Source organism: Excalfactoria chinensis, chromosome 6 (genome assembly GCF_039878825.1).
Source record: "Excalfactoria chinensis isolate bCotChi1 chromosome 6, bCotChi1.hap2, whole genome shotgun sequence".
Lineage (NCBI taxonomy): Eukaryota > Metazoa > Chordata > Aves > Galliformes > Phasianidae > Excalfactoria > Excalfactoria chinensis.
This window is the reverse complement of record NC_092830.1, coordinates 27,637,908-27,648,793: the sequence shown is the minus strand read 5'-3', so window position 1 is coordinate 27,648,793 and position 10,886 is coordinate 27,637,908. Positions and strand designations below refer to the sequence as shown.

The 10,886-nt window shown below is 39.3% G+C and overlaps 1 protein-coding gene across 1 annotated transcript in view; it reads right to left on the bottom strand.

Annotated features, from left to right (window-relative positions):
- Window positions 1-280: 280 nt before the first annotated feature.
- The window catches only part of SORCS3 (sortilin related VPS10 domain containing receptor 3), a 256,024-nt gene continuing 245,418 nt past the window's right edge, over window positions 281-10,886 (bottom strand). The window contains exons 22-27 of the mRNA XM_072339830.1: window positions 8,534-8,646; window positions 6,842-6,973; window positions 5,915-6,014; window positions 3,753-3,858; window positions 1,038-1,198; window positions 281-440 (exon numbers count right to left, since the gene is read on the bottom strand). Coding sequence (XP_072195931.1) covers window positions 376-440; window positions 1,038-1,198; window positions 3,753-3,858; window positions 5,915-6,014; window positions 6,842-6,973; window positions 8,534-8,646 — 677 coding nt within the window. The 3' untranslated portion in view covers window positions 281-375. The remainder of the gene's footprint in view (window positions 441-1,037; window positions 1,199-3,752; window positions 3,859-5,914; window positions 6,015-6,841; window positions 6,974-8,533; window positions 8,647-10,886) is intronic.

The window sequence follows — 10,886 nt, the reverse complement described above, 5'->3', positions numbered from 1 at the left end:
ATTCATGACTCACAAAAAGATCAGAAAAGGGACCATTTACCTACATTTACCTTGCCTAAGGTACCATATCTTCCTACTGTATTTGAATACTTAATTCCTATTCTGTATTGAGAGGAGTTGAGCATTCAAATCCCATTGCACACTTCTCTCATTCTTTGCTTTTTTATTTCTGATCCAATGGGCATTTCCTAAGTATGAAGAAACCTGCTCTTTATGAATGCAGCCCTGGTAAACGGAAAAAGCCCACCCCCATCCCCTCCCAAATGATAATAATGACATATAACTCTCTTTTTTTCATAATAATAATAATAATTATAACAATAATAATTACAAATAAAAAGTCAGAAATTTTGTAGACCAAGAGGATTCTCAGTATTAAACACTAGTGCAGTTGGGGATTTCCTTTGTGCTTTCACTGTTGGCAATAGTTGAGATGCTTCCTGTGGAGGAGAAAATGGAGAAGAGAGTCAGTGCAGCAGCTTCAACAGTTGGGTCTATACTGCATCTTACTTCTTCTTAGGATGTGATTGTGTAAGTGTAGAGACAGAAAAGGAGCTTAAAAGTAACACATTCTGCTTTGCACTTGCAATAAGCACAGAATATGCAGAAAATCTGTAATTACAGTTCTGTTGGCTACCAGTAAACTTGTTAAGCCATTAGCGACATATTCATCTGTAAAGAAAGCAAATCAACAGTGTAATCTTGGATCAGTTGTTTCTTCTGAGGCTTCAGTGAATTTGGGAGCCCTCCACAGGAGAGAAAGGGTCATGAACAGACCTAAGTGTGAGTCACAGCTGTTACTAACTCCTTTATTATCTACTACTATTGCCAGTTTCCTGCTCTAGTCTATAGAACAGGAAAAAGGCTGGAAAACTGTAGGAAAAAACTCCCTTTTATTCTCTTGTTGAGAGAATTTTTCCCTGTCTCAGTGTCTCAGCATCTGCTTGTACATGGGATCACAGTCACTGCCTCACTTAACACCCACATCCTCACCTAATATACAGTGAAAAAAGCTCCAGCCAAGGGCTGTGTCTCACCCATCACTCGCGTGTCCAGCTCTTTGTCCATCAGCTCTTCAGGGTCTGTGAACTCACTCAGAGTGATTTTGGGTGCATTTTCACTTTGGCTGACAGAACCAATCATTTCCTGCTCCTTGTCATGCTGAACTTGGGCATAGATATTAATCCAAGGGATTTTCCTGCACAGAAAGGAAAATAAGTTATATTTTGCCAAGGGATCCTTGGTACATCACTGATTAATCAGACCAGTTAAACTGAGACTAATCTCAAAAACGCAGCAGTGTCAGTGATGCAGAATATTATCTATCAGATGGTGATGGCACCACAGTGATATTCAGCCCTAAACATGCCATTAGCATCCGCTAATAACTACACCAACCTAAAGCTACCCCAAGTCTCAGGTCACTGCCTTCCTACTCTGTGCCAGGGGCTCTTCCAGCAGTAAACCTGATGTTCTGGTGCTGCCCTTCTAAACAACAAGGTGTGTGCACAGTGGACACTGCACACCCAGCTCAGACAGCAGCAGTCAACTCAGTATAATCAGTTGCAATTGCCAACTCCCTCAGTATTTATTATATGATCAGTGGTGCATTGGAAACCAAAAGTAAAAATCAATTGAAGCACTACTATTAACTGAGAAAAAAATTGCTAGGTTTGTTTCTATTGACAGGCCCACAGCGACACAGTAGAAAATGCCACTTCAGAAAGAGTTATAAAGAATTGATCCTGCATCAGAGAACGACAAGGACTTGAACCTCATAAAACCTAACCAAAGTCTATTTGTTACCATTTCATTGCAAAACATGGTTTGTCATGCTTAGGATCATGACAGTTTGCAGGGACTTATTTTCCCTTGCTGCTTGGGAAAGTGAGAAAGAGGAAGCATTATTTCTTCTTCCTAACTCCAAGAGAAATTAATTTGGACTATTGGAATAATATCCTTGAAAATCAGATATCAGATAGGCAGATGGAAAGGCCCCCACGCATAGTTCCCAGGGGAATATTTAAAACAAGAGAACTGACAAATAATGTCTTAAGCATCCTAGGGGTCACTAGGATTATTAGTGTGCAGTAGACTGTTGAAAGGAGACCAATTGTTTTTTCTACCTGCTGAGCCTATAGCTTGATGGACTCAATAATAAGAAGCCTGTGTGCAAACCAGCAAAGCACTGATTCTATAAATCTGTGGAATTAAAAATTCATGCAGGCCCATGCTCTTCCCAGAACATTTTCCTATTAGCAGCAGTTCTGTATTCAGGCCAGGACCACTGTTAATCAGAAAAGTACATATTGCTAATGGACCTCTGCATCACTAACAGCTAGAGGAAAGCTTTTGTTTTCAACTCCTTTTAACTTTCCATTCATAACTGTTGCCTGCTCTTACTGAGCTCAAGTATTTGCTTTCTGTTCCAAAAAAAGTTAAGCTGAGGACACTTTGGGTATCTAACTTCTAAATTTTGGCAGTTCACCATGCTTGGAACAAAGCAGATTAAGAACTGGTAAGTTGAAGAGCTTTGGACTAAGCAAAACTCACACTTTTAGCCATCTATTCTCTCTTCCTCCCTCCCCATCCAATTTCTAATGCATTAAATTCTCAGACATGCTTTAAAAGGACAGTTTTTTTTTCAGCCCTGGAGCACAGCACGAGGCAGATGAATGCTACACTCAAGGTTTCATTAAGGCTCAGGATCCTCAGCTAGCATGAGAGTTTGCTTTATGAGATGTAGAAGCATAACATGATGTGGACTCTGGAAGTCAAAATATGCAGATCCTTCTTCTTGACTGATCCCAGACCATAGATCCAATGGCATTAGCACAAGCCTTGGAAACTGGCTCACCAAGATGAAAAGGAAAATTCACCTGACTCTGGCCCATAGAAAAGATAGCAGAGGAAACAAAGTAGTGGAAATTCAGACAGGAAAAGATGTAATTCCCCAGTTTGAAGTTTTACAAACTATTCATGTCCAGATTTATATTTTTAAGATTCTAATATGATATTTTATCACTAGGCAGGTCATGAGCACATAGACCATTTAATGCAGTAAGTTGCGTACTGAATACAAAGTTCTTGACAAGAAGCTCCATCTGCCTAAAACATACTCTCATAAGGTAGTCTCTCAGCTAACAGGTTGTTCTTATCCCACATTTTGTTTGATAGCTTGCAGCAGCAGAACATCATAGGCCAGCACATGTCCTGTTTACTGTTGAAGCAAAAGGTGTATTTTAATATCTGGTAAAGTAAATCTCAGCAAAGAATCCCAAAGACATTTTGATGCATAACACAAACTTTTCTGGCATCAAGTCTCCTTCCCTTAATATAATGACACCTGCTTCTTTACTCTTGCAAAAGCTATTCACTTTGCAAGACACAAAGTAGATCCTACTGCACTAAGGGAGCTGTCAAGATGGATGTAGACTCTATGAAGACATCAGTCATGTTTTTTGAGTAGGTGAGCACACAAGCTTCCCTCATTTTCTGGTCTCTGGTTCAAACAAATCTGCTGAAGCAGGAAACAGCTTGACTTCTGAGCTCTTGGTGAGTTTTCAGAGCACTGATGTGGAAGAGCAAGAGGTGGATTTCTGTCTGTACTTAAGAACAACAGAGCTATCTAAGAGCTGTCTAAGCCTTAGGCCTGTACAACTTATTCTATGCCTGCAATCCAAGCACTGCTCTGCCTAAATTTCCTGTAAACCACCCAGCATCTTCTCCTATCCTCCAGTTTTTCAACTTACCTCTTGAACTTGTAGATTAAAAAAACAGCCAGGCCTACAAACACCACAGACAACAACATCAGCATCGCCGAACTGCTGTGACCTGTGCTGGAATCAACAAGGGGTGCTGCAAGAGGAAAGGCAGAGCATTACATTTGCAAGATATTAGCAAACACATAACTGCCAGAGAATTGAGCTCACCACTGTCTTTGTCACATCTGCTTTATTATCACCACTGCATGGTGCATGCTGTTTCCATCAAGGCCAATCAGTAGAAAATTAATTGACTCTCATATCCTTTGAATGCCACATTCCTTTTTCAAGGCAATGCAGTCTAACATCTCCTAGTGAAAAGGCACAGCAAGCCATGCTCAGCTGAATGGCTGATCATTCCTGCATTAACACTGAGCTATTTCTTTTTAGGTTTGACCAGGGACAGAAGTGGAAATGAAATTTATGACGTTTGACTTAATAATACTTGGAGAAGTAATCTCAGAGTGGTTCCCATCTTCCAGTGACATGTCTGCTTCACATGTGAAAGAGTCCTGGTCTTTTGAGAAGCCCGAAGGCTCATCCTTCTAACAAGACCTAAACATTATCTTTTAATTCAGTCATTTTTTGTTTTGTAAAGGAGCCCAAATCAATAAACCTGGACCCAAGCAGACACTACACTTTGGATCTTTGATCCACCCATCCTTGGCATTTTTGGTAGGGCAAATAAAGTGTGTTATAAAACCTTGTTTGTGCAGCTATTTCCACAGCTCATTGGAACACACTGTCTTAATGGACTGAGAGCTATTAAAGTCTGATGAGAACACTCTAACAATGTGCAAATGATTGTAAGTAGCATCTGAACATTTCTCACTGCATAAATATTATTTGGTTGGTTTGTTGTTTTTTTTTTCTTCTTTTTCTTTTCTTTTCTTTTTTTTTTTTTTTCCTCTATTATTCTCTATTCTTTTTCTGTCACTTAGATAATGGGGACAAATTCTCTGCAAATAATTCTCTGGTTCTAGTTGCAACTTTTCACATTTAGGAGTCTGATCCTACCAGTATTCTGCTTCCACCTCTTCTATGAACTCTTTCTTGGAAAATAACTGACTCTTATTTCACTCAACACAAAAAAAAACCCAACCCTACAGGAATGCTCATGAAACAAAATGCAGATACAGCACTCCCACTATGGTGCCTTACTAGAACACACCCAGAAACAAACCATGATGACTGCAGAAATTTGGATCTCATTCTGTTTTGTAAATTAATTCCCTTCAGACTATTTCTGTTAAGGTCCGACTCCCACCTCCAAGCAACAATCAGAAAGCAAAGGTACAAAGGCATTATCTGCTAGACAGAATCTGAGCCTTGGTTTTGCCCAAGTTTTGGCTCTCTGAAAGTCTCAAGTAAAAGGAAGCTAACATGCTTTATCCCAGGACATGAACCTCACTTTTCCAGAGAGGCTATCAGCAATGTCACATGCACAAGATCCCATACTTCAGATAACTGCAAAAGCAGCCATAAAAAGCAAGGGCAAAATAAATCCTTCATCTCCTCCACAGCCAACAGTGTCTCAGCAATAACCAAGAGCTTTGCTCTAGGCTGTCCAAAATTCTCATCTGTAGCTGAGAGCTTCAAAGCAGGGCAGTCTAAAGCAACTGTGATGATGAATCTTAAAGCAACTACTTGCTATTATGTGAAAATGGAGATAGGCAAGAGTGAAACAGTGATTTGTGTAAGTTAATATTCGGGTATAGATCTTTTCATGACTGTTGCACACATAAATCTTCTTGGCTAGTCATAACATTAACAAACCCTCTACAACAAAGATATGATCCAGTATCCATGAAAGTTAGTAAGAGTACTCTCCCTTCATTCTACAGGTGCCCCATGAAAGTTTAATAGAAGATCATTAACCCGATGTCCTACAATAACTGATAAGCATCAACACACAAGCTAATTACACCACAAAAAACTCTTAAATGGTACTTTTAATACTTGTACAAACTGGTGCATGAGGACTCACTGCTTGACTCTGTTTGCAATACTTCCTTCTTCTGTCTCAGAATGACAAGCCCTAAGTAACCCAGCAACATACATCAAACCGTTGAGCACTACAGTTTAAACCCATTCACCTGCAGCTGCATGAATCCTCAAAACAGCAGTTGTGCCTTTTACTCCACACTCACCTAATGTTAACTGAGTGACATACACAATGACTTCAACACCAGGTTTCAGTTCAAACTGGACCAGGTTCTGATTGAGAGCGTTGAAAAGGATTTCAACAACCTACGAAAATAGTAACAGATACAGTTACAATATAGAAGAGAGCCAGCTTAGGAGAATGTTTAGGAATGTTAGTCACCATTTGTAGGCTACATATATCTCTTACTGTCTTCAGGAAGAGATGGACTCACCCATAGCTTCCACATAGTAGCATAGTGGGAATGGTGTGTACAATAACATTAGCTAGAGCAAAGCAGCTTTTTCAGCACTACTTCACTCCTTTGCTTTCATTTCTTTTGCTTGATGAAATCACTTGGTAATTCCAGCAAAAATAAAAAGCTTCAGCAGACTAGTGCTCTTGTTCCAAGCTCTTCCCTTGCCTGTATATCACTGTAGCTATTCATCACTGTAATTACCTATTTATCTAAATGGATGGATATTGTAACTTTCAAATACAGTTTGCACACACCATGTGCTGCTTCAGAATAAAGAGATCTTGTACCAGTGATATACGAGCTGAAGAGCCTGATTTATTTTTAGTAAACCTCAGTATATTATCTTGTTGCTTTGGCCTTTGTCTATTAACATTCCTCCAAGGAGTGGAGGGAGTACATATTCAAGGTTCCTTTGGCCATAACTACTGTAATTAGGGCACACTACTGATCTAGGTAGAACCACTGCTGGTAGACTGTGACACATCTCAGAGAGGAGCTTGGGAAGTCAATTTTCCCTGTGAAAGTCATTCTCTTTAGTGGCATAAACTATACTTCCACAGTCCAAAGCGCATCCAGTTACATCACACTTATTGCAAGTCATTTCCAGTGCTGAAAAGGATACATCTGCGAATGTTACGATGGGAATAAATGATGTGTAAATCCTTTTTTTCTTACCTGCTCCAGATCAGCTTCACTACTTTTCCTCCTCTCTGTTGTGTTTTTACGGGGTAGCACAAAGAGCTCAGCAGAAGTAGGCAACCCAGGAAATACAGCTACCAAGATTTGTTCATCAGGAATACCGGTCACCTTAAAAAAGGTAGAAAGGTGGTCTCTAGCTGCTCTTCTACTGCTGATGTTTCCATTCACTATGGGATACTACACTCCCATCAAACTGTAATTTGTCAGTTCTGCTATAGCTGTTGAAGCCCTCATGAACTGCTGTACCCACTGAGTGAGTTTTTAAGTAGAGGTTCTGCTAATGATGCACTCTGTCATTTTTAGAAGTAAATGTAGTGTTGACAACATCCATGCGCCTGAAGACCACAACCCAGTGTTCAAAGTAAAAACCTATGATCTGTTCATATCTGAATTTTCCATGTAGTCCCTCGCTACAAGAGTAATCTAAAGTCAGATCCAGAGAGTCAAGGAGACAGATAAGCATGCAGCTAATGGGGATATATGATGAAAATTACTTGCTAAATATGAAACAACCAAAACACATCAATGGGGCAGCCTTTTCCTGTTGATTTGTCCTATAAGAACAGATTGTAGGTTGCAGCCAAAGAGTCAACAAACAACATATAAACAAGCATTTCTATGTACTTTCTATTGTTTAGGCTACTGTTATTACAGTATAACTCATCTATTTTTTCTGCAAACTTGACTTGAATACATTACAAGGGAAGACCAGCTAAAACAAATGAAGTAAGTGTTTTCTCAGGGTGGGAAAACAATCAAGGAAACTCTCATAAACTGTGAATTTTGAGTAGGCTGCAGATGAGGAAAGCTGAGCAGGAATGCACTTTCCTCATAAAAATAATCATTCACCATTTCTAAGAGCAGATGTAGCTGAGGAAAAAAAAAAAAAAAAAACAGAAAGCAAGATATATTTTTGTTAGACAGTAAAAAACACAAAGGCTTGCTCAAATCTATTTCTTGATTTCACACAAAATCCCTGGCTATTTGATACCATAAATTATTCTGTCCGCTTTCCTGCAAGAATTCGAGAGCTAGTTTACATATTCTAATTAATCCCAAAGGAAGGTTCAGTATCTTCCACCCCTGGCAGCTTCTCTTTGCCCTGTGTTTTAAGAGGTAAGATTATTTTCCTTCTGAATCTTCATTTTCTGTCCCAGTTGGAAAGGGAGTAGACCTTTATAACATTCACTGGTTGGTACACTTAGTTCTGTTGGAAGACTGAGTATTAGGAATAGACAAAAATATCCTCACGCACCTAACATTACTACATTGGTCTGTCTTCTGGCATGGAGTGGATCACCTGTCAACCTGCACACAGTAACACTAACCAAATGTTCGGAGCAAAACCAGTGCAACTTGTAACATCAGTTTTGGCAAAATAAGAATAATACCAATGCTATTATAATCAGGAATTTTTAAAGTCCTCGGGGATATTAAAAGCTGAAAAATGCCACAGAAACATTAATAAAAGTAATTACAATATTTCCACAGAACTCCCAATATAGTTTGCCTCTATAAAAAGATTCAGCATATTAAGAAGCAGTCTATTTAAAATGATAGCTTCATTACTGCGTTCTTCCCACTCTTTTAAGCTAGTATGTTGAAAAAGTCTGCATACTTTATCAGCCTAGTCTACATCAGGCAGAAGAAGTGGAAACAGAAGCTCACCTGTGCTAAAGCTCTCCTGATGACTTTGCCAATATCTTGTCTCCACTCAGGGATGTCAGGGTTGTGGTAGTCCAAGTTAGGAGAAAATGAGAGGAGCTGAGACTGGAAATACTCTGGAATAGAAGAACAGTATTGTTGAGAAGATTAAATGGGCAGCACTTAGGATAAAGCCAAAAGTGGGAATTCAGTAATATCCCCTATTTATTTCCATGGAAACTACAACAGATACAAAGAGCCCAGTAACACTATTTAATAGAGCAAATTCTCAGCTACAAAACACTATCAGAGCACTATATTTCAACACAGTCATGATGATTAGCTGGACATTTTCATCAGCAATGAACAAGAGCCTGCATGCTGTGCTCATAAAAATCTGCACAGTGGATGTGACCCACTGTCACTGTTTTCACTGCTGAAACACTGCACCCGCTGCCTCACCATGCTCACATTCACTGTTTGATCTCAATAAATGTCCAGCAAGCATTGGTGAATGCCAGTGGGTGCCTATTTTGATGCATGAAGGAATTCAGTGACACGCCATTGCTTCTTAAGCACTTCCACATCAGACACCATTCTCTGTCCCTCCACTGCCATCTCACACCAACATGTAACAGAACATTGATGGAAGGTTCAACCTCTATGGGCGTACCACCAATATCCACATCTGACACTACAGGCCAACAAAATAAAATAGAAGGCATTACTTTTAGAGCAGTCCTTGCATTAAAGTGATTTAAAACAAAAGAGAGATAAAAGAGTGATCGAAGAGAAGAGCCTGGCTAACACCAAGCAGGACAGAAAACTTGCAAATAACTTAAAAAGGAAATCTTGCTCTATTGCCAGCTTGTGGCTTTTCCCAGAAGCAACTGAAATAAAAAACAAGGGAAATAGGATGATGCCTTCCTTTCATGTCATTCTTAGGCCACCCAGGCCCAAGTAATTTTGCCACTCAATTTCTTGTTCTGCTTACAAGAAAGTTAGCTAGTAAATAAGACAGCATCTGCCTGAAATTTGGAAGGTCTGTGTAATTACATGCACTATGGTCTGCAGAGAAAACACATACTGTAAGTAATATGTTTTCAAAAGCAGGCATTATCTGTTTGCTCTCCTGGAGGGAAGCCACGAACAGTTAATTCCCCAACAAATCAGAGCCCAGTGGTGCTAATGACAGGGTAATCAAGCAACGGCTATTCATGAAATGCTTTGAAATTACTTCCTAATTGACTGATTGCAGGAAGAAGAAAAACTTCCTAGACTTCAAATTTAGACCAATTTAAAATCTTCTCCTACTCCATCTCACCCCTCTGGTGTCACTACAGTTCACGCCTAACATTTATGACAAACACGCACAATGAATTTAGGAGAGTAGGAGACACAAGTTCAGGATGGGAATCACACTCAGATACAGATTCTCAGGGTAGAAGATTGTCCTTCCTGTTTCTAGAGATGTGCTACGTCACACCTTGAAGCACCTGATCTGCAGACACTTAAGTACCATTAATCATGCTTAAGAAGGTACCAGTTTTAGATCAAGCTAAACCAGCAAGTGTATAAATGAGGAAATCCACAGAATAGAAGGGATGTGCCAGCACAGCATTTGTTTGCATCTTTTGCAAGTTCTGTTCTTCTTTTTAGACACTGCAATATATTTTTTAATAACACAAGCATAGAGAGCAGGCAATCTCTCTCATGTTCTTTCTGAAGGCATAACCCAGAGCCTGACATATAAAGCTTTTGACATTTAAACGCAGTAAAACATCCAATTTATTATTATTATTATTATTTTACTAAATTCTGCACTCTTAGCTACAACTGTTGAAAACCCTCAATAAATCTCCTCCACTGCTAACACCACAAAGAGTGAACTCACACTTAGAGACATAATAATTAAACATAGGTCACAGATTAGAAGAGGTAATGTAATTTTACCAGAGCACATGTTTACCAAAGATGTCACTTATTTACATATTTGGACTTGAACTGATCACCAGATATGGGTTCAGGAAGGATGCCTTCCTTCAAACAGATCAGTTTACAACATAGCCTCATGTATAGAACTATTTGGATGTTCCAACTGCATGAATTACTCTGTGATAAAGTCCAAAGCTTTGAATATTTTACAGAGTACAGCAAAATTTCTTACAGGGCATTTGGAAATAGAGTGAGAAACACATTATGGATCTGCTGGGACCTTCTCAATAAAACATGCTGCCTAAAGAGAAGCTTGTCCTTGAATGCTGGATGCCAAAAACTTGGTAAGTAGAATGAAGGCTAACCCAGGAGAAAATTCTTCTATGTACAGGTACAGCACAAACATACCAAACATAATGCATAGAGAAGTCCAGTGAACACA